The following is a 24401-nucleotide window of genomic DNA, read 5'->3' on the forward strand; positions in this document are numbered from 1 at the left end:
TATGCATGATTCTTAATCTGAGGAAAGGAATTTGCTGATAGAATTTTAAGCTGTTTCCCTCAAAGGTGTGTTTTTGAAACAATGTCTTTGAGTAGGCACTTTTTTTTGCTGTATGCTATACAACATATATAACATTATACTAAGTTAATGGTATTTATTGTTGTTAATTTTTTTAAATGGGTCTATCAAATTTCAGCTTGGTATGAGTAAGTAAAAAGTACAATGTCAAGTAGGTGTTTAAATGAGATCCCAGTCTGTAGTTGGTATGTAAGCATAATGTTCCTATTTGTTGGGGATAAATGTGACTTATTGAGCTTTGCCCTCAAACATCAGTGAGGTACCATTCCCCAAAGATTAGAAGCACATGGGCTGTTAGCAAGGGTTCATTAGCTGCCTTAATTACTTTGGCTCCTAGATGCCAAAGTACATAGTTTAACAATTTTGACTTGCATCTGGCAGGTAATATAGAAGGTGCAATTTTATAATGAAATGACCAAATTCTCCTCTCAAGAGTCAACAGTGATGAGCTGGTGTTGTCTACAAATCACAAAGCCGTTTTGGCTTCAGCTCCGCAGCTGTCAGAAATGCTAAAACTTAGTATGGACAGCAAATTTTAATTGTCTGGCCAGGGAAAATGAGATAGGATTGCAAAAATTGAAATGATAAAGTAACATGCAGTTTTCATTATATCTGCTTTGGAGGGACAGATGGGGTCCAAATTCTGTGAACTTCTTGTAGAGTAAACAACCTCCTCTGGTGTTCAGTACAAGCCAAACACTTCCATGCTGTGGCCCCTATGCCTCTAGTGGGGGAACAGCTCCAGAGGAGGATGCATTTGCCTTGGCAGCAGCAGCTCTTGTCTCTGCTTGTGTCCACACTCTTAGTGGAGTTTTAGGCTGCCTCTCTTCCTTAGCTTACTCTTCTAGCCTGTCAAAGAGAAGCTGCCAATGTTGCTGTGGTTGGAAAGGGGACAGGATCTGAAGTTTCTGCTTTAGGAGGTTGGAGAGATATCTGGGTGCTTATTCATATATGGAGAGATATATGGGTGCCTGAGACGCTGGTGACTGCTCTGCTTCCAGTGGTGATATCAGCTATCAGCAGTTCAGCTGTCACAGTCAGCTGTAGACCTGTGTGCTTCTATCCTCTTCTCCCAGAAACCAGCATCAGCCTGTTGGGTTTGTTTAAGAATTAGATGACAACTGGGTTATTCCAGTCCAAGGCTGCCTGTTAGCAGTTTGTTTGTTTGTTGTCTGATGCTTAACGGATTGTCAGTGGAAGTGGTAGGTTTAGTGAAAATAGGCAAGCTGAAATATCCTCCAGTGCTGACAGAGAGACCATGTCATATAGCTACTTACCTTATGTCATATAGCTACTTACCTTAGAGACATCTTAGGGCAGGATGCATCACATAACTTCAGTAAAGAGATCTTAGTTCATTCAGTAGGTCCATTGTAGGTTACAGCTCATCTCAGCCAGAGGAGTGCCTGAAATAAAAGTTTGTGTGACTCTTTCCCAAGGACTTCTTCTTTGTTTTTGTTGACCATGAAGGGTATCCCATGATGCCCAAATCAAGTGTGTGCGCATAAATTCTGACAGGTGAATTTCATTCTTTGAGTCTTGTCTTCTTTGAGAGATTAATCTTTCCTGTGTCGAAGAAAAAAGTTTATTTTTTCAAAACATCCAGTAAATGGGCTCACAGTATATCCAGTAAGAAATTGGATTTTAATAAATAGGTGTATGTCTTATTTGAAAAAGTGTCTTAACCTTGCAATATTATCTCTTATATGTGTGGTTTGGGTTTAGATCAAAACCAATTCAACTCAACTGCAGCTTGTGCCAGCTCTGCTGTGAAGAGATTAGAATTTCTTCCCAGTCCTGTCCCTTCAGAGGAAACTGCTTCAAGCAAGAAAGATGAGAAGAAAGCTGAAACAGAGAAGCAGAAGGAAGCAGAGCTCCCTCCTACACAGGAGGTATGTACAGGCAAGAAAAGGAGGGAATGGAAAACAAACAAACAAACAAAAAAAAAAGAGAAAGACCTTTCACAGAAATTTTTCTTGTGAAAATTGGCATTTTTCTCCATAAAATGTCACTTCAGGAGTTCATTCAAAACATGGCCCTGAAGGATGGTTTCAGCTGCCAAATCCTGTGATCATCAGAGAGTTCCCTCTCAAAAGGAACCCCACAGTGTCTGCCTGTAGCATTTGAACCTGTAAACTGATGAGACTAGAAATGAGAGCATAACCTACAAACCCCAGTCCCACCACCTGTTGGGAGGGCAGTGTCCAGAAGGTGCAGACAGTGGAGCTTGCCCTCTTAGTCCTCTTGAAATGCTGAGCAAGTGTTGGTGGTGGCAGAGGTAACAAATGGCTGTGACCATGCTGCTCTTTTGGGTAAGTTAGATGTTGGTTAGTTAGATGTTATTACAGGATTGACTTTGGTGTGCAAGGCAGTGGGAATGTCAACAGGAAACCGTTACCAGTTACTTACAGGACTTCAATACTGTAACTCCCTGTTGTTGTTCTGGAGATAGAGGCTTCATCTTTGATAATGTTTCAGAAAATAAGCAGAAAGGGTTTAAGCTAACCTTTTATTGAACCTGTTGCTTTTTTAATGCTGTTTTCTGCTCCCAAATGTCTGAACAGGTGATTAAAGCAAAAGCCCTGGAAGAAAAGGGGAGTGTAGTCCTGCCATTTTTAAAGAAACTACCTGAAACCAGCCAAGTTACTCTGCATAACTCTGGTCTACAAGGTGAGCAAAAAAGCATTTGGAAAACTCAGACGGACAGTAGCTGAATTGGGGCATGTGGTGTTCAGGGAGATCTGCCTAATCCGCAACTTGGAAAGTTTTGGAGCTAAGACAGTTATTTTCTAGTTTCATTGACTGATATTGGTAGTGTGGCTTCTGTGATGAAAAGGACTCTTCTGGCCATTCCTCATAAACACAACAGCAGAAATTAGACACAGCAGAGGGAGAGCCCTATCTTGAATTTACTTGGCCTAGCAGTAATGGCTGTATTATGTCAATGAGTATTACATACTGCTGCTCACAGTTGAAAATTACTTAGCAATTGGCTTTTTCTCACAACAAAAATTTCTGCAAATAAGTTCTGCACTCAGCTGCTCTTGTGGAGCTCCTTTTTGCAGATGAACAATACACATATCTGGCCCACATCTTTGAATTTGACCACTGCCCAACATAAGTTCTTGAAATGCAGAACCATTTTTTTCCCTTGCCTTCATGAGAAAGTTTTGCTTGAGACTGATAATGCTTAGTAGTTTGATTTTATATTTATTTTAAATATGCATATATGTAGGTATTGTGGAAGAAAGAGAGAAAAATCAGCTGAGGGTTTTTTTCCCCATAAGAACTTCCTAGGTTGTTAATCTTTTATTTTAATTAAGTAGGTAATACAGTGATTAGCCTGACATTTTTAATGTTAAAACTACTGAAGGTGATCCACTTTGAAAAAACTGAAGAGGGACTTTTCACAAAGCCATGTACTGATAGCACAAGGAATAAAAACTTTAACCTGAAAGAAGGTAGATTTAGATTAGATATTAGGAAGAAATTCTTTATGATGAGTGTGGTGAGGCACTGGAATGGGTTGCACAGAGAAGTTGTGGATGCCCCATCCCTGGAAGAGTTCAAAGCTAGTCTGGATGGAGCCTTGAGCAATCTGATCCAGTGGAAACTGTCCCAGTCCATGGCAGGGGGCATTGAAACTACATGATCTTTAACTTTCATTCCAACCAAAACCACTCTATGATTGTCTGAAAAGGAATGGAACTCTCACTTGTTTTTAGCGAGTAGGTGCTACCCAAGCAGACTTTGAGAACAATATCATTTTATGTTAAGCAAATCAGACTAAATATCAAGTAACAGATTGTAGGTCTCTTGCCTTGTCAGTTTTCTGACTGGTGCTGAAACACTTGGCTGCACTCTAGTGTTCACAGCATATAGAGCACTGAAAGGCTCACAAAATGCATTATAACCTGTATCTGCAGTAGGAATGAACATAAGCACCATGCAAAGACTCAAAAGGGTAGCTGCCCTTTACCCAGTGTGCTGGAGCTCTCTTGTGAGCTCAGGTGCCATGTTGAAAAAGTACCATTTAAATACAAACAGTCCGTGTGATCTTCAGATCCATTGTAAATTAACTGCCGTGGGCCAAAGTGACTTGTGGCCAAGGAGGCTCAGGTCTGAGAGTCTGTCATCACCTTTTCACCACACTGTTTCTTGTTTTGTCTCTGTGCCACTGCCTGCAGAGCCGCCCCGCGGGGCCATGGTTCCGCTTAGGGTCCGCAACAACTGGCGGCGCTCACAGTTTTTCTCCCAGTCAGGTAAATGCGGCACTGAGCACAGCTCCAGCCCTTCTGCTGCTCCAGCCATAGATGTCTTTGGACACAGGGCTGGGGTGAAAGCTGATGATCACGGGGACTTGTTCTACCTCTCGCTTCTGTAGAAAATATCTATTCCTGCTGCACAGTTGACAAAGAGCTGTTGGGTTGCGCATTGCTGCGATGCTCTGGTTTCAGGCACCCAAGAGAAACCCCTTGCCTATAAATACCATTTTCTTAATTTCTGTAAATCAGTCTAATTTTCAAAGACATTTGGATAGAAAATGGCAATGGTTCTCTTCGTAACTGTGGCTCTTGAATAGTGTAGTCCCATCCTCTTAGCATTGCTGTACTTTTTCCTTCCTTGCACTGAATCACGAAGGGAAAAGTAGATCAAGGTAGGTAAGACTCAGTGTCTGAGCGCTGCTAACATCTGTGGCCAGAAGTAGATGGCATTAGCTAGTGGTAGAGTAGAACCTGATATTAGTTAATATTGTGCTCCTCTATACCCAGATAAAAAGTAGTTTTGTTGGTGATGGGTGTAACCTGGTTTTCTGATTTATTTGCTCGCAATTAGTCCTTGGTTGTGGGAGTAAATAGGAAACTAACATGAAGCTCTTATACAGATATAATGTAGATTTACTTTCAGACTGAGGAAATTTTGCTATGTTAAATTTAATCTTTCATTGTTCTCTTGTTTTTTATTTTAATAGCTGATTGTGATACTGGTGATAAATCAAATGTGAGTACCTTTTCTGCATTATTGTTTGGTTTTGCAATTTGTGTTTAGCAGAAATTAATTTTTTATGCCAATTGTCTTGTAACATCCCTAAATGAGAATGAGAATATTTTCCCATGGACATGTGAGAAGAAAAGGCATTGTCTGAATATGGAATTCACGCATTCTCCTCTTATCTGAAGCTAGCTATACAGTATTTGGTTGCTGGAGCCACTAAAGCTTCACAATCTCTAAATAATATGTAATTCTAATTTATCCATTGTATTTTAAACGCATAGAAATTAAAGGACTTCACAATTCTACTGTTTCCTTGATGAAACAAAAAACCCCAACACACCACAAATGCTACTCTGAAGTACACAGTATGTCACATTCTGTAGATATTGACATATCTCTTCCTATGAGATTCAAATTCTACTTGTAGTGGAAGGGGATATGGCAGCAAGTATCTAAAGTTGCCCTTGATTATAAGGATTTTACACATATCGTGTAATAGGATCCTTAGTGAAGCCTGAGGATTTATTTAATTATGTATAAGAATTCAAAGCAAGGCTATAGGCTGTTGTGCTGGCAGACATAAAACGAGAAAATATTTTTTACAACCTAAAATTGCTTTTCATGTTGTAAAGAAGATTATAGAGAAGCAAAATATGTATGTTCTTTAAATTTGATTCCCTGGAGGTGGCTCTGTTCAGTGATGCTTAGAACTTTCTTTAAGACCTTTTTCCCCTCCTTCAGCTGAAGTTTCCCAAGACTTTCTTTGCAAACCAAATTATTCTTTTATCATGTGGCTACAAATGGGAAATCCCAAGTGTCAGTGAAGCTAAGAATATTGTCTGCTAATTGAGAGAACCCTTATCTAGTTCTCAGTTTCCCATTGTAACATCATCAGCAGGGATTACTCAGGCACAGTGCAGCTTTCTCTGGAAGCCATGTGAAGTGTAGTGTCACAGTCTAATAGCTTGGTTTTCCTTCACATAAGCGTTTCAATTTTTGGGCCTGGGATCCAGAAGAAGAGCGAAAGCGCCAGGAAAGGTGGCAGCATGAGCAAGAACGCTTGCTTCAGGTAGGGAAGAAACTGTATGTCTTCCACTGTGTGGTTCAGCTGTTGAATTGTCCCTTTGGACAAAATTTGAGCATTTTGTGTCATGTTTTTTACATCCTCTGTGGATGCTTGAGCAAATTCTGTGTCAATTGAGTGATAAATGAGCACACACACATGTTCTCTGTGGTTTAGGCACTCTCATGTCCCCCTTCCCCACTCCATGGAAAGACCAAAAGGACTTGGTCCTGTAATCCAGTGCAGAATTAAACCAGATGTGGTGGTCCTCAATTATATTTAAATTATGCTGAGCATAGACTGCAAAACATTTAATTACTTGGAGCCTCTTTGTCAAGACTGACAATTTGCTAACCCTGATGCCTATGCACCTCTTCTTTAAAATTATGGTCTTAATAGCTTTTCGTAGAATCCTGCTTTGTTCACAGGTTCTTCTTGGAAAATATCCAAAAAGCTAAATTTGGACATGAAAGGACTTGGGTTTGAGAGGTTTTTGTGAGAGAGGGAAATACATCTTCAAGACAACCATTAGTTTTGCCTAGTGGCAGAGTAAACTCTAAAAGTTCTAGGTTTGTGTCCTAGCTGGAAGAAATGCAGTGGCCGTGAGAACCTGAAGTTCCCAGTCAATCAGAAATGTCTTTTGAAACTGCGACTAGCTTTGATCCCAAAGAAATCATGTCTTTGTTCCATGTAATAGAAGACCAAACAACTGTCAAGGGATGGAGAATAATAAAATGGGGTCTTTTAATCCTTTAAGGACTTGTATATCTCTATGCTTACTTTAGTTCATCTAATTTAGCACCTCTTAAAATGGTGTAAAATTCTCACAATAATTTTTCTGGCACATGTGGGTGCTCTCTCAATGGTAAATGCTTCTCTTCTGTATTAGGCAGATGTGGTTACCAATCTGAATAGATGTTGGAACTGGTGTAAGAGGGAAATGGAAGTCACCATTCCTCTCCATGCTCAAACCAGTTCTGGCAACACCTCTGTGAGATAATTGTTTGTGAAAAACTCTGTGAAAATAATTCTTAAGAAATCATCCCTTCAAGGAAGAAAATAAGCTATTTAGCTAATTATAATCTTACTCTCTTCAAACCTTTACACACTGTTCATTTATCTTTTAAACTTGCATAGTTATTCATCACTCATTAAATTATACTGACATATCACTTTAATTAGTATTATTGGCATATCTCTTAAATTAGTATCAGTATCTGAAAAACTTGCTTATTTATCTGAAAAACTTGCTTATTTATCTGCTACTTTGCTGAAGTTTTTAATGTACAACCATCGTCTCAGTGTTTCAAGGTGAAACATTTTTGAAACTTAATACAGTAAGGTTACAAGGAATTATTAATATTTTTGAGCATAAACTTAGTTTCTGACCAAAGATTTTAAAAATTCTAAGAAATTAAACTTCTTCTAATGTGTCAAAAGTTCCTTGAAGTTTGAAGGTATTAAAAGTAAGTCCTAGAAAAAAATAGGCTAAGAGAAAAAGAAGCATTTTTTTTTACACCCATGGATGTTTCCAATTTTTATCCTTTTATTTCATCCTATTTCTGATTAAACCATTCTTGGCAAATTCATTTTTGCTGTGGAGATTCTACAGAATTTATTCTTAGTACTGAATGCTCTGAGTTTACCTGCGTTTGTATCCGTGTACAGGAGAAGTATCAGAAGGAGCAGTACAAGCTGAAAGAGGAATGGGAGAAGGCCCAGAGAGAAGTTGAAGAGGAGGAGCGTAGATACTATGAGGAGGTATAAGGCTCAAAGTAGGAGGTTGTTTTTCTTCATTTAAATGCACCCACTTATGTAACAAAAAAAAAAAAAAAAATCATCCCATACCTAGATTAATTAATGAAATTCCTCTTCACAGCTGAATTCTGAGGAGGATTGTTTCTCTTAAACACTGGCATAGATGTTGAGGAAAAATATTTAAATATTTGGACAGGTATCCTCAGCACCTCCACAGAGGTGGAGGTGTCTAATTGCTGTGCAAGTCTGGGTAAGTCAGTACAGCTGTGTCTGGGCACGCTCAGACTTCCCTGCAGGGGCACAGCATGTGTATTTTGGCATATACTGGGTGCCTAGACTTGGTGGAACTCCAGATGAAGTTGTCTGCCTTGGGTTGATCATGGAGGTATTTTGTAACTGGCCTTTAAAAAAAAAAAATCCACAGGAGATGTTCAAAGCTTGCAGTTGTGGAATATTAAAAATATCCACAAAATAAAAAAAGATAGTGTTTTTTTTCTGTTGGATGTGGGTCACTATTGCAGAAAACTGGAAAATATTTATATGTTTGTCTATGTGTTATGTAAATGGATGTTTTCTCATCTGTGCTTGAGGGACATACTTGTGTTTCAAACAAGAAATTTTTTTCAACTTTCAGAATAAGTTTCTCATGTACCAAGGGTAATTTTATACTTTTATATTAAACTCAATACACTGGTGCTCTGCAAAACAGTAGTTCCATGCAAGTGAAATATTATTTCCCATTTTGGAAATTCCATCTCAATGGTAAAAGGAATGCAGGTGCAAAACCTTGAAGCAAATTAAAAATTGAGGTGTTATCATTATTCTTGGTACCACAAGTCCTTATCTAGCCATCTAAATAGGGCACATAGCTAAATCTCATTTTTCTTATACATTTCATAAGCTTATAGTTTACATTCTATCTTTTTAACCCCCACTCTCTCCTGATCCTCTTTCTTTAGGAGCGCAAGATAATTGAGGATACTCTAGTTCCATTCATTGTTTCTTCAAACTCTGCTGAGCTCCTCTCCTCTTCTTCCTCTACCACTGAAGGAAACAAGACAGTGGTGAGTTTCTTATGGAGTAGTAAGGCACTGAAGAATAAGCCATCTTTAGTGCAAAGTTTAATCCTTTGCTGTCAGAGTCTAGGAGCAGTAAGAGTAAGGGTATTCCCAGGGTTTCTTCTATAACTGGTGATTCCTCAGAGTGCTGTAACTTATAGAGTTTCACAACTGAATAACTGTATTTCCAAGCAAACTGCTACCCTCCCATTTTCGACTAGAGCAGAGAATGATACTTTCTCTCTGCAGCCACCTCTGTTCTTTAACTGGTGCTGTGAGATTTTAATTGTCTTCTAAAACCAACAAAATCTAAGTGGCTTCCCTGAATCCAAAATCTCGAGTGTAAAATAGTGCTTTATATCTATATCTCTATCTATATCTATCTATATATATATATATATATATATATCTCAGATGAGACTGAGTCCTGCCTGCCCAGTTTTCCTCCTTTTCTCTCTCATCATCCCTCCTAGAAAACAGCAAAACAAACCAGGTATGTTTACTCTCTATGTTTGGTTTTTTCCACTCACACAGCATGGGATGTTAAATGCAATGCATCTAGCATCTGACTAAATTAGTGTTTGTAGAGATCAGGGAATGACACCCCAGGTGAGATCACATTCAGGATTAAGAGTACTGTATCATCTGTATCATTTGGTTCTCCTCTCACTCTTCCTGTCACCCTATGCTCACTCACCCTGGTGCAAAGGCATCAGCCATGGCCGATATTCCACATGGCTGTGTAGCAGTAACTTCCTTGGTGGAGCTGCTTATGCCACAGTCAGGACACTGCCTGTACCCAGAAGTGAAGGATCTCATGCCATTGCTCACTCAAGATCCACAAGTCAGGTGGGAACCATTCCCATTCCACTTTTGGAAGTAGGACTGGTGTTGTCCTATGAGGATGCCCAGTGCATGTGAGTAATGCTTTGCTCCTAGGCAGTGACAACAAGCTGAGGTTACTCACAAAGTCCTCACAATCCCAATGGGAGACTGTCTGGACTCTCAAAGTAATTCAAGGATTTCTGCCAAAGAGTATGTAATAAGAAGTTCTAATTCACCATCCTTAGCACCATAATTGGTACCTAACTTATTTCATGCTCAGCTTAGTCCAACAAGATACTGTTTTACCTGGAGTATTAATTAATGCCAAAGCTAGCCTTACCAGGGTCAAATGGTTCTACTACATAAATGTGAGATGTTATTTTGATCATAAGGTGTGTCAGCTCAATGTATCTAGGGGCAGCCTGCACTTTTTCCATGTGTGAGCCAATGCCAAATTCAAAGAGAGCTCCTTGTTCCCTCTTCATCTGTCTTCTAGAACTCAACTGATTCAAACAGCTGTCCAGGGGAGGGCAAACAAAAAGAAGTTACAAAGCAGAAAAAGCTGCTCTGGGAGCATGACAGTATGTCATCTCTGAAAAGCAAGGAAAGCGAACTCTGGCAAGAAAAGAGGAGGTATGTACGAACCCTAAGTGTTTTATAACCCTGTGGATCTTAGTGTTCTGTTGGCTTCTGGGATATCACACAGACATCCCCACAGGCCAGTGCAGGTGTGGCAGTGTGCAGTGCTAGCTGAAGGCTTGTCATCTGTTCCTTGAATGGCTTTGCCAAGAGGCTGTCACAGCAACCAGACCAGACCTTAGACAGCTCAGACGTGTGTGTACATCACTGCACCGTGTCTTGTGTACATTTCACAAGCCTTCTGAAGGACTAAAGGAGCTCTTTTCACTCAGTGTGAAATTGCCTGGCTACCTCAGAAATACCATACCAAATCTCGCCAGGTGGTGTTTAAAGTCCTGGACTTTGCTCAACAGCTAATTAACAGATTTCACAAAAAAAAGAAGAGTCATCTGATGATGCTGAGCAGTTTATAGAGAATAAGGATAAAAGCTTTTTTTTCTGTCAAAGAAGCCCTTTTCCACAAATCCAAGATGATCTTCAGCACATCTAAGTGGCAGTTGTAAGTGGGAAGACTTGGGCTATTTGAGGACAAACTTGTTAATCCATCAAAGTTTTCTCGTTGCAAATTCTCATTGCAAAATTGACAGAAAAACAAAAATCTTTTTTTGTAAAAAATAGACTGATATTCAGAAGTCTGATTTTGCCATTATATTCTAGGTGGCATTTTTCCTGGCTTTATTTATACAATGTGACTTATTTTTATTGGCAGTGGAAATACAGTGCTCTCAGGATATGCAGAGACTGGTATCTTGAAAGGAGGAAGTGAACAGGAGCACCACATGCCAGTGATGGAGCGCAGCTCACCTGCCAGACTGAATCTGCCACTGACTCAGGATGAGAGTAAGACTCTTCCTATATCATCTTCTCCAGATAGAAATCAGGCAGAAATCTAACTCAAAGAATTTTGGAAATTGACAGCACACATATATCTTCAAAACTGGAATGTCTCAGACAAAAAAGAAAAAAATTATTTTATGTTAGCAAAAATAAATATGTTAAGGTGAAATTTAAATTCCTCTTGTTTTCATTGGAGATGAGAGTTTCTGCAGCAGGTATCTTGTTTATAGGCCTGCATGTTCACAGTAGCATTTAAAATATTTATTTTCCATCGTTTACATAATATTACATACATATAGGATTTATCTTGATACAGAGAACATATTTCCAACGCTTACTTGGTGTTTTTATAGCTGATTAGATTCTTCATGTCCATTTCAGTCCAGTAAAAATCACTACATGTGATATGTAACCTTTTCAAGCCGAGCCTAAAGCGACACCTGCCTCAATTTTGTCATTAGCTGTGCCTAATGACATTTAAAGTTAATTTATTTTTTTTTGAACTCCCATGAGTATTGATGTTTTTGAAGGAAGGAATTTCCCCAAAGCATTGCTGTCATGAGGGTCACCCTAAAAAAAACCGTCAGATTCATGAATTTAGCATCATTATCTATCTAATACAAGTGAACAGTGGAAAGTAAACAAGTAGGACTAAAGACAGAAAATGAATGCAAATTTTGAAATCAAGTTTTAGATTTTTGTTTTCAGTTCAGCATAAATATTCATTATTCTAAAAAATGAAGTGTCTATGGGTGGAAAAGTTTTCAGTGTTATTACTTGGCCCAAATGCAAATTCTGTCTATTAAACTTTGTAAGTTTGCTTTCCTTGTCTCTGTTTTATGGTATTCTTAGTGCTTTTATCAAAGTTGCACAAAGCAAGCAAGCAAGCAAGCAGAATATATATTACCCAGCAATACAGCCTTGGGGATTTGAAGTAGTGATTAAGCAAACAGGTTTGACAATTTTAAACTACATCTGCTAATAACCCTGCTTCAGGGTTTTCCTAGGTTCTTTTCAGCAATTTGGTAGTCTGCAAGTATTCTGACATCTCCTTTCTTGCCTCTTTAAACATCCCATCTTTGCTCTCTCCTTAAGCCTTAAAATAATCCAGTGTGTGGATTTATTGTCTTGATATCAGAATGGGTATCAGGCCTTTCATAGAAGTTTGTTTTGAGGAACAGTACATGTCTTTCCTTTGTGGTGCGCCCACAATCCATTATGGTCTATAAATACTGACAAAAGCATTTTGCCTCAAATATTGAGTTTTCCCCACCTCTTGCTGCAGACGTCTCCTGGAATCCACAGCTGCTGACAAAGCGATCCCCACAGTGCGCAGAGGACATTCGGCAGAGACCATTCCTGGGCCAGCAACCAAGCTCCGCAGGGGAAGCAAGAAGGTGAGAACATAAAGGTTATTGAAGAGCTTGACAAGTCCTATTTGCTCTGCCCTCCCTTATATTCCTGCTCAGCGTCCGCTATTGGTTGGGTTTGATTAATCCTGCAGTGTGAAGACCCGCTTCTCATGTCTGGCTTTCCCACCATTAGATAAATGCTAACATTTATCTACTTTGTTTCTCGTTACATGCACCAGGGTCACTAATTTCAGGAGGGAGCACACCCCCTGCATGCCTCCCTCTTCTTTCTCTATAGCTGTTTTAGCACATATCTACATAACTTTTCGTGTGCTTAACTTGTTTTAAGTACCTGAGACAAACATGTATAGCTAATAAGTAGCTAAATATGAAGGTGGGAATGTCAGGTTATATCTGCCTCTTTGAAGCTGGTATCCCAGAGCTTCATTCCCCATCTTCCAAACACATCTCAGTTGCTACTTTCTAGTCCTTTAAAGATTATACCTTTCAAAAGAAGATACATATAGAGCAGTATTCTCCTTTCTGCTGTAAATTTTGGTGAGGACTTTTTTCCTTGCTGCTTTGCCCGTGCTTTTGAGTAAGCCTTAGTGAACAGTAACACCAGTTCTTTTGGTAAATAAGGGATCTGTTTGCCTTCTATTTACAAAAAGAAGCTATGTAACAAGAAAGGAACATCTGTTTTCATTAGCATATATATGAACACAGTCTTCTGCAGAACCTGTTACCTCTATTGAGGTTGTATCCAGTCAGAACTAATGTAGATTGAGGTTTGATTACCTGTTCCTTATTATAAACTGCTTGAGTGTGTGTGTGTTTGAGGAAATTGTTATTTAATCTGTAAACCATTTTAAGCAGTTTGAGTTTGAATCAGTCATGATTTCTGATAACAAAAAACATGGTTTTTACTCACCACACTCTTTCAGAGTAGCATGGATGCAGATTAACCAAATAAACCAGCTTTTGGTGTTGGTAGCTTCCTTTTTGCCCAGTAAAGGGCTAACAGAGACTGTGGTGTGTGAGGAATGGTGTGACTTGGCTTAACCCTCCTTCATCATGGTGGGAGCTATGATGGATTGGTGGGATGGGCAGGAGTCTCCACATGGCTGATTACCTTGTGAACTGCCTGAGTGAGCAGCAGTGAGCAGACTCAGAGCCAAAAATCCTGAAATTTGCTAACTGGAATTTCTCCATACAAAACCTGGTTTTATGTGTTATTCAGCTGTAGTAATGCATCCTCTCTGCTGTATTTTAGGGCAGGCTATCATGAGAACTTCCGATCTGGGCCGTCATCTCCCTGCTCTCCTGCTGCTCTGAGTCAGTCACCCAACAGGTACTAAAGGTCAATAAGGAATTTTGCAGACCAAACACATCTTGTAGTTGCTGGTGAACTGCCAAAGTTAAAATCACATTAGTATTACATGGATGCTCTATTAAATCTGCTAGATGTTGCAATTCATAGCTGTCTATGGGATAAAAGTGTAGCTCCCTCTCCCATATTTCTTGCCTGCTTTAGTGGTACTGTTATGTTTTGAAATAACACAGCTCAGACAGCAGCTCTAGAACTCTGCTTGATCATTGAAGTTTCAATAAAACTGAAATGGGACAGTATAAACCGCACTCAAAGTGTGAGCACAGAGCACTTAAGCCAAAGGATCTCTTCATTGTGAATAGTCCCATGCTCAGAAGTAAGATCTGTTCTAGACATTGGCACTTGGTGATTTAAAAAGAATTTTTTCTTTCATTTCCAAACTAGAAATGCATTTTTCTTTTTTGCTGATTTTTAATTTGCCCACAGTCATGCTAGTCTCCTAGAGATTTGATTCTTTTGAGCAATCTTTACATCTTTCAGTGAGTTATGTGTACCAACTCTAAACAGATGTTAACTGTAGTCTGATTAAATCACTGATAATTTGGGGTATATTAAAATCAGTTTGCTTATTAAATAGGGTAAATTAATACCACACAGAACACAGCAGGTTTCTTTCTTTTTAAATGACATTGTTCTTTACTTTTCAGAGCAAAGCCCTCCTCCTTATGTCACTTGCATTGATGTGAAACGATTGGGAATTTTTTATGTGAACATTTTATTGTTTTTCTAACCATAACTGCAGTTTTGGTGGGATCGCAGATCATTTCCTTGCAAGGGGTCACTAGTTGTGATAGCTACTTCATATTATTTAGCACCTATATTCTGATCTCAGAATCTTTTGCATGATCTTTTCCTGAAATAAATCTTGGTTTTGTAAACAATAGATGGGATGTAATTAATTTTTCTACTAAAACATTAGGAAACTTAAAAATTTCCCGAGATCCAAGACTTTAACTTGCTCTTGTAGTAACTCTGATAGATGAGAAGAAGTAAAAACAAAGGTAAACTCAGGAATAACACAGAAGCGGAAGGGTTAAGGCTGTAGGAGGGGAGAAAAAAAACCAGCAAAGTTATTCTAAAAGGAATAATGATAATGAAGCAACAAGACACTCGTGTGTCTGTGCTGTGTACATGGTGGGCTCAAGAGTTAGAAGCAAGGACAATTTTCTAATTGTGATGAGTTTTTCTGCTGGTTCTGTCTCCCTGTGTCTCTTCCTTTATTTTTCCAAAATGGCCCTTTTGTCATGCTGCAGTCCAGATCTGTCTCTATTGGTGCTTATTATGTTGCTGCATCAAAACCTTTAGAGATTGTCAAGTTGCTTTTCTGAGTAGGAATGCATCAAGCTGTTTTTTCAAAACTCAAGAAGTATCACAAAGCTTTTCTCCTAGTTTCAGCCCTGGCTGAAAAAAGCATGGATGACACAGAATGACAGGGGATCCCTTTTGGTCTCAGGTTCATCTCACTAAGCCAAGTATCAGTTCTGGCAGGCTGACCAGCAGGAGAGAAGGGAAGAGCATGAGACCCATAGAAGTGGGCACCTGCTCTGCTATTAAAACCATTATGAAAAAGGACACCAGTTATTCGTGGGGCTCTGAACTTTCACCCACCTGTCATCCAACAGCAGATTCATGAGAGAGGTCTAGACAGTCCTTCAGGACTGCTGAAGGAGCAAATCAAAGTTTTTTCTGCATTGCAGATGGAGATCTACTTTCAGGTTTTCTCTGACTAGTTATATATTGGCTGCAGCAGCACAGACTGAAATGATTCAGCCAGTGCCTGGCCTGTCCTAGTGTAGTTAGTGCTGTCACTATTGACTTCACCAGCTTGACTGGGTGCAAGAATAGCATTCCTGTTTTCTGGCTTGCAGTGAGCAAGTCCAGTTGTAAACAAATTGAAAAATTTCCAGTCTGCAAGTCTGACTCAGTAATTTGTGCGAATTGCTGTGGCATTGACACCCTTTACTATAAGAGTGGTGAGGCACTGGAGCAGATTGCCCAGAGACACCATGGACTCCCCATCAGTAAAGGTGTTAAAGGCCATGTTGGAAGGACTTCTGAATAACCTGGTCTAGTGGAAGGTTCCCTGCCTATGGCAGGGGGGTTGGAACTACAAAATCTTTAAGGTCGCTTCCAACCCTAACCATTCTGGGGTTCTGTCAATCCACAGGCATGGTTTCCTGTCACCCAGGCCTCTGTTCAGAGGTTTGCAACCCCCTTGATCTAGCACAGCAAACTGGCAGGGAAATGTGTCTGAGTTGCTGTGCACTGGGAGGCAGACATGCAGGTTGATTCAGTAACATGGCTGAAAGGTCAATGTGTATTTATGTAAACTCCACCAGTGCTCCTTCCTCCCATTCTGTCCCTCTTGATAAAGCTATCTAAATATTTGGCTTCATTTTAGCATCAGTTGCTGTGTTCTTACAGCTGTGTTTGTCTCCTAGGTCCGTCAGCGGGAAGAAGCTTTGTTCTACCTGTGGTCTCCCTCTAGGAAAAGGAGCTGCCATGATTATTGAAACACTCAGTCTTTATTTCCATATTCAGTGCTTCAGGGTATGGCTCATGCTTTATTAAGAAAAAATCTCAGGTCATGCACAGTGCAAGTAGAGAGTGGATGTGAAACTGAAAATGAGAGGACCAGGGGATTTACACTCTTGTTATGCCTGTTTGAGTGTGTTTGTAAAGAAGTGGAATTAACACAACTAATGTGTTATTTTGCAATCAGACACATTAATTGGATTAAAACCTGTGATCAAGCAAGCAAACTTAGCTTCTGTTTTTACAGGGGAGTGTGGCAGGGTAGGAAGCATCATATAATTCCTCAGTTATGGTCATTGCTTTTTAAATATAACATCATTTACCTTGTGATTTTTTTTAGATGTTTTCTTTATTCCTTCCAAAAGCATGATCAGTCCCAAAGCCATCTTTGATCTGCCCCATGGTTGGAAAGCTTTGACTATGAAATGACTGGTATATTCTGAGTTTTACCATAAATATTTCTTGACTGTTCTTGAGTGTTTCAGTATGGAAACAACCTGAAGTGTTTTCTATCAGAAAATATCTATTTCCATTGTCTCTGGCTCAATTGATATTAGACATTCATGAAGACTTTTTTCATCTTAGACATTTACCCAGACTAAATCTCTGGCCTCTTTAAGCTTTATCCATCACATCTGACCTGCCTCCAGAATGCAGCCTCGAAGTCAGATGTCACATACAATAATTAGACTTCACTTCTGTGTAAGTGGAGGCTGCTGAAATCCAGTCCTAAGCATTTTTAACTCTATAAAAAAACTTCTTAGTGATTTGCAGTGTTCCCCAGGAGTATGGGCTGGGTTCCCGGGGTGTATTTTTCTCACCATTCCAAGAGCTGCTTTAACAAAAATAAAAATTTGGGTAAAGTTGTGACAGGTGGTCTGGGCATAGTCTCTCTTACTTTCTCTGTTCTCCAATTGACAGTGTGGCGTTTGCAAGGGACAGCTGGGAGATGCAGCAAGTGGCACAGATGTCAGGATTAGAAATGGTCTTCTCAACTGCAATGATTGTTATATCCGATCCAGAAGTAAGTACCAAATACTGGGAACTCTAACCATACTGTGACCATGATTTAAACTGGGTTTGTCCAGCTCTGACACTCAGGCATAGCTTTGCTATGGGAAGAGGAGTCTTCCCGTGCCATTTTAATTACTTTCTAGTATCAGAAAATATTTCCAAGCCCATTAAATTTTACCCAGAGGATCTCTGCTCAGCGTTATTAGACTCAAAAGCTGTTTCTGTGCATAAACATAAACTCCCATACTATGCACACATATTGCATGACCTGGAGGCTTGGATCTCTCACATCACATGAGACAATGTAGATAATTCTACCCGATCTATGACCCTGGGCCATGTTTGGAGAAGTTCCCATTTCTTAAATCTCTAGGCCTCCCTTTTGTGGACAAAATGGTCATGTAAAATATTAAGAACATTCTGTAACTCATAGTGAATCCTTGTGGTGGTATGCCCAGATATGTGCTAAAAAGCATTGCTTGCCATAAGTTTTGAAGAATGAACCAGAAAATTGCATGTCAGAAAGAAAACTTTGTGATTTTGCTGCCTTATTTGGTCAGCCAAGTGTCTTTCCAAGTCCTGGATTTCTGTGATTGATATCAAATTACTAGAACATTTCAGCTTCACCCCAGGATCACCAGTGATGGTCAGTGCTCATGCTGGTTTCCACCTTGTCGAAAACAGTAAGAAGCAAAACAACAGGAGTAATTGTTGTCTCCTGTTAAATATTATTTGGTATATTCACTGCCTACAGTTCCAGCTGATAAGTGGACATCTAGAGCTCTTTTCACTTACTGTTTCCCTTGCTCTCCCTCCAAAGCACTGGCCGTAGAAATCCAGGAGTAGGAAAGGTACCTCCCTACCTTTGCCAGAAGAAAAATGGGTACTTTTGCTCTGATGCTTCAGGAAGGAGATACTGCTCCATCAGCAGAGCTAGAGGGTGCTATTGTATAACTGTTTTTTTTGCTACTTTTTTCTTAAATTCTAAGGAATGTTATCAACTTTTTATTATTTATTTAACCTGAAATATTTAGAAATAGCTTTTTGCCTTTGCTCTTGATACTATAAACCTTCCTCATGTGGATGACGTCCTGACCCTTAAAATGCAGATTTACACATCCATCTTTACACAAAAAAGAGAGAAAGGGATAAAAGTTATCATTTCCTTTTCTTCTTAGTCCTTTTTTCTTAAATAAAAATTGATGTCCCTTGAGGATAGATAAAGGCTCAAATGAATTATCAGCTTATATACTGTTGAAATCACTCCCTTCATCATTATTTCTACAGCAGTGTTACTAGAAAATGTATTACAGAGCTTTATGCAGTGTTTCATGTAATAATGTTTTGCATTTGTACATACCCAGCAGAATAGTAACCAAGTCCATGACAGAGGGAATAACTTTTGAGAAAATGTATGGCTCCTGAGGAATAATAATGGCAAGGGGTTTTTAATTATTACTACAAATTGCCTCTTCCTGCTGTGTCCACTGGTCATACAAAATCTCAAAATCCAGTTAGCTGAACTTAAGCTACAGTAATTGTTGTTGACAATTCAAAAGGTCTGGTTTTGATAGAACTGCAAATATTGCTAGTTACTAATTTTTAATTAAAATTTGATGCACTGCACACCTGAAATTAAGAACAAACTGGTGCACTGTGTTTTGTTTTGTTTTGTTCAGTGTTTTGCCTTTCAGTTCTGGGAATAATGCTGAAAAATGTCGAACCAAGTTGTTTGATTGCATGGCTTGTGCCTTCATGCCCCCATGTCTGCCTCTAAAACCTGTGCAGCAGTGGGCAGACATCAGTATTGTTTTGAGATACTTATGGACATCTCAGTGAAATCTTTTGGCTCCCAGAAGCTTATCTGAAAAAATGGATGATTCTGTTTCAAAATAAATCATAAAAAAAGATGACTAGAAAAACATTAAGAATTATGTAGTGGTCCAGGGTCCAAAATATTCCTGGTTTTCAGATAAAAGTGGATGGGGTTTTTATAAGTAGGTTGTTTCTGTACAATGAAACCTCACAAGGAAGGAAATTCTGTATTCAATGTCAAACACAGGGAATGGTCACAGGTTGATGAGTATCAAAGTCAAAGGCAAAAAGTAAATTGATGAGATTCCCTATATGGCCAAATAACATGAGGAGTCTGTAGTACCAGGTAGCACAAACTAGCTGAAGATGACTCAGCAGTCCTTTGCTTTACTATTTTGCCTCTGCAGAGCCTGAAATAAATATGCACACAAGTACTTTGGGCATAAAATAAGATAAAACTTCATGCAGAATGCATTAGACATGTGGCAAGGAAAATGTATTTCCACTGGAATTATGCTGAACTTTCTTTGTAGTAGTTACGGCCCCAGTTTTTCAGGAGAAAGGAAAACCAGCTATATATAACTCCAGATCCATTTTTTGAACTGTAGAGATCATACAAAGAAAAGTCTATATTTGTTAAAAATTGTAACCAATTACTTGTTTTGCTTTTGTTTTGCCCAGCTGCTGGACAGCCAACTACATTGTGACATGACTTTCAGTCCTAATAACTTTCAAGAAGGAACTCTCTTCTCATATATATCGGCTGCCTCCAGACAATCACTTGTAAAAGCTTGAATCCATGGACATGATGGCTCTCATCTCGTTTTTAAACACTCACAAAAAAATTCTGCACCTGCTCCTTTGAAATGCAATATGTTGGTTTTTGCTTCCTTAAGAAATTTGCAAAATATGTATGACCATGTTTGGGAAGGCAAAGTCTAAGTACTATAAAAAAAAGCAAAACCACCTTTCAGGTATGCTTATGATACCCAGTCTGTTACCTTGTTCTTTTGAAAGTAATAAGAGAATAAACATGCAATAAAGCTGTTTTGTTTTAATATTTCTAGCAATTAAAAAGTTTAAGTTTACAGAACCTTTATAGAATATGCCAACTTGAGCTGAGAAGTAATTTTGAGATAGTATCTAATCAGTACATTTGAAAAACTAAACATCACAGCACGACTTCTCTGTTATAACCGAAGCTATAACTTTTTTTATACAGAGACTAGTTTGATAATACATCCTGTAATTCTGAAGCATTTTCTGTTTATATTACCTTCAATGGAGGGTAGGAGTTAAACAAATAAATTATTGCACTTTTAGTCATAGGATTTTTTGTTTGTGTACCTCAAGTAATGTTCATGACTATAGCTTAATATTCTCTGAAATAAAGACTTCTTTATTAAACCTAAAGACTGCATACCATTAACAAAAGGAAAAATTCCCATCAGTAGCAACCTTCTTACTAAGTTCAGCACCCTGTATCATTATTAAACTCGATGAAAGGTGATGTGGGGAAGAGGAAACCGAGCAGGCAGATCCAGCAGAGTTGTGAGTCTCCAAGCTGCAGTTTGATGTTGTAGCGAAGCTTTTCTCTTTGGCATATAACTTGCCCATCGATTTGAGTGGGTTGGGCTTGTTCACCTGCAAACCTTACACTTGGTTGAAATCTCATGCAGAGAAACACATGTGGTTTGGGTACCCCCCAGGGTAGATAATTAGACAGCCTTGAGCCTGTGTTCCTCCATCTACTACCCAAAATTAGTCAGCAAAACCCAGAAGTGTGGAAGATGGGCAGGGAGGAGGTTGGGGCCACAGGAAGAAAAACTGCCTTGCCTGTGTTTGGGACAGTTTTCCTTTGTACTCTTTGATTAAGCATGTGGTCCTTACTAAAGTGATCCAGCAGCTCATTAAAACAGAGGTTCAGCAGGTATCTACAGTACACAGACAAAGTTAGGGAATGTGTTGCAACTGTAAAATAGCCTAGCACTTTTTGGTAAACAGTTACTGGAAACATCTTCAAATGGAGGGGAAAAAATCTTTTTCTGCCTTAAAACCACTATAAAACTAAATGAATAGAGATTTCTTATACCTATGTGAGTATCTGTCATCTTTTGATGTGTTGATAAATAGAAATGAAGTGGTTATTAGGGAAGCAATAATTCTGAGTTGTTCTCTAGGTAGCAATTATTTATTGACATGCTAGACAGTTGCTTGCATGTGAGTTGTATAACCATGCAAAACTGCGTGTCATCAAACACACACATGCAATGATGTTGGAGGACATTGTGACTATCTGCTGGAAAGTTACATGTTACTTCCTTAATATTGTGCCTTAGAAAATGCAAAGCTGTTGCACACAGTCAGCAATGACTCATGGATGCAATAAATCCAAAAAGCTGAAGTCCTTTGTGGACTTCACCTGGGGAATATTTTTAAGTAAAAATTAAATAAATCAGACAAATGTTTTGGAACTAAAAGTGATGTCCTATATTTTGATCAACCACTTGCATGATTTAAAGGGTTTTGATAACCAGGATGCTTACCCTTTGCCTGTGGTTGTTAAAACATTTTCCCACAAAGAGTGTTAACATGGAAATTCAAGGAGCAGATTTCGTAATTGACGTGGTACGTCTGTATAACTCCACGCGCTGCATTAAGGATATGTAAATATATGTCTGAACCTAATTTTTAAATGAGACTGTGCATGCTTGTGCATCTATTCGATATGAGTCTCTAGCACTGCTTCACCCACGTGATAGAGTTAGATGTGCAAATCAGTCCCCAAGTGTATCAAAGGGTTGGTTGTCTCAGAGGTCAGGTCCACTTCTCATTCATGTAGGGGTAAGTGCCCAAAGGGCTTAGGAGCATGGTTGGGATAAAGTGCATGAACGAGGGGGGAGGGATATTGCACCACACTGCAGACACATCACTGGGTCTCTGGAGCTGCTTAGAAATTGGTCCCAGTGTCTGTTAGATAGTTTTGTGTATGCATGTTTTATCAAAGTTGATTGTATGTAAAGCAAAATGAAGCAGCGCTCAATGGTGAAGATTTTTTTCCCCTAATGGGCATCTATTCACCAGCACAAAATAATTTTCAACAGTTTTCTAAATCGTACTTGCCAACTTCTTATGTTTGATTTTATATTCCCTCTGGAGTCTTACATGGCAAATTCATTCAGGCTAATGGTTTTTTTTCATTTTTTTCCAATTTAAACACATTAAGATTATACATTTCTAATCAGGAACTTTGAGAAAAAAAGTAATGCTCTCCTACATTTGAACTGCAATGTAAATGTATTTGTTGCAAAAAATGATTTATTATTACTGAGCAAGTACAATATATGTAATGGGTTTCAGATGTTCTGGAGTTTATTTAGCCTCTTACTACTTCAGAGAACCTGAACAGGTATCATAACCCATCTGTATTTTACAAGCCCATTTTCATGGTGTATTTTTTCCTTCCTCTTGCTATGTAGTATTATTGATGCAGTACATCTGTAGTTTTCAGAGAATGTCGTAAAGGTTGGTGAACCAGAAGGGGACCATCCTTATCTGCATGTCCATTCAAGGACATGGATCGCTCTCCTGGCTGGGGCTAATGTTGAATTCCAATTATGCTAATCCTCCCTTCATTTTATTTATTCTAAAATGCCTCTGGAAATTAGGAAAACTTGTCTAAAACTCAACAGCTTTTATAGTAAATGTATGTTTATAAATAAAATTATGATTGTCTTTGGTGGTGTTGATTTTGCTTATTCTGACTAACTTGTACTGCATGAACCTGCATTGCAGAGTAGAGGCTTCTGCTTGGTTGGGTTTGGCTGAGCCTAGCAATGTTCCCCAGGACTTAGGATATGAGATGAGACAATAAAAAAGACATAGCTGAAATGGAAAAATACACTGTGGATTGCCACTGTAAGCTCTAGCCCTCTATTCACAAGAGCATCTGTGCCTGTAGTGGTAAAAGATGAGCAGAAAAGGTTTTCTGTAGAGAGGCAAACCCAAAGTCCTCAGACCTTTCATCAGTGCTGGTGGACTGTGGTTCAGACTTTCACTCACAAAGCACTTTATATACAGCAATGCTAAATATGTGCTTGGTTAATCCCATTTCCATGTAGCAAAGATCCTGGAGTTTGTGCTTAGCTTTGCATATGCTGAGGTATCTCACTAATCCTTGAATGGCAACAAGTGTGTGACTTGTCCAGTCACCAGCAGAAAGTTCACACAAAATTTTAAACTAATAACTGCCCTTTTCTCTACATTTTTAATGGGTCTTAAGTGGATGACGAGTTTGGGCTTGTGCCAGTAGAACATCTCAGCTGTTAGATGGGTCATGGGAACACACAGACAATTTAATTTTTTTTTAATTCGTTCGTTTGTTCATTCATTCATTTTTATCCTGATGCCCTAATGGCAGTGGTGGTGGTCATACATTTTCCCTGTGTGTCCCTGAGGGCCAGATACATGCCTCAGGTGGCAGAGACATGCTGGGATTCCCAGCAGTGCCATCCATGCCCTGTCTGCGGGAACAGCGCGCTGCCACTGGAGGTTGCTCTGAGGCTGGATTTGGAGGCAGTCAGACAGCTATTTCTGCTCCAGCAACTCTGCACCATGGCTGCTTGGGACACAGAAAAACATTGTTTGTGACCCCTATGAGCCAGGGAAAGTGTTGGAAATCCTTGTATGAATTTTTGTAATATTATTATTATTACCATTCTCTAGTGAATGTGACTTGCACAGTCATTTATGATACTAAAAGGAAATCACTGGGGCTGCATTCACCAAGCAAAATAGTTATGAATACCTTATTAATGGGGAGTTGAGTCACCTGGTCACCTCCCCAGGACCTTCACCTGCAGGTAGCAAAGGCTGCCTGGAGGGCCCTGAGAGAACCATGGTGCTAACAGAGCCTTGGCACGCCCCAGGACAGGACACTGGCTTGTTGAGCAGTGGGATGAAGCTGAGGGCACTTGGGAGAAATAGGAGCTGATGTGAGAAAGGAGTGGGGTGTTACAGCTGAGGTTCAAACATCGGAGCAG

General features: G+C 39.3%; 1 protein-coding gene across 8 annotated transcripts in view; it reads left to right on the plus strand.

Moving 5' to 3' along the window:
- Nucleotides 1-23108, plus strand: part of LIMCH1 (LIM and calponin homology domains 1) — a 172409-nt gene extending 149301 nt beyond the window's left edge. For all 8 annotated transcript variants that reach the window (XM_088056096.1, XM_014261597.2, XM_014261606.2 and 5 more), the window contains 13 exons: nt 1804-1970; nt 2643-2748; nt 5051-5079; nt 6059-6142; nt 7805-7897; nt 8854-8958; nt 10274-10410; nt 11126-11256; nt 12539-12650; nt 13879-13956; nt 16437-16545; nt 17452-17554; nt 20041-23108. In XM_088056096.1, the coding sequence (XP_087912222.1) occupies nt 1804-1970; nt 2643-2748; nt 5051-5079; nt 6059-6142; nt 7805-7897; nt 8854-8958; nt 10274-10410; nt 11126-11256; nt 12539-12650; nt 13879-13956; nt 16437-16545; nt 17452-17554; nt 20041-20066 (1280 nt within the window). In that variant the 3' untranslated portion in view covers nt 20067-23108. The remainder of the gene's footprint in view (nt 1-1803; nt 1971-2642; nt 2749-5050; nt 5080-6058; nt 6143-7804; nt 7898-8853; nt 8959-10273; nt 10411-11125; nt 11257-12538; nt 12651-13878; nt 13957-16436; nt 16546-17451; nt 17555-20040) is intronic.
- Nucleotides 23109-24401: the final 1293 nt, after the last annotated feature.

Source organism: Pseudopodoces humilis, chromosome 6 (assembly GCF_049639895.1).
Source record: "Pseudopodoces humilis isolate 2021_Gansu_Grassland_sample_001 chromosome 6, ASM4963989v1, whole genome shotgun sequence".
NCBI lineage: Eukaryota > Metazoa > Chordata > Aves > Passeriformes > Paridae > Pseudopodoces > Pseudopodoces humilis.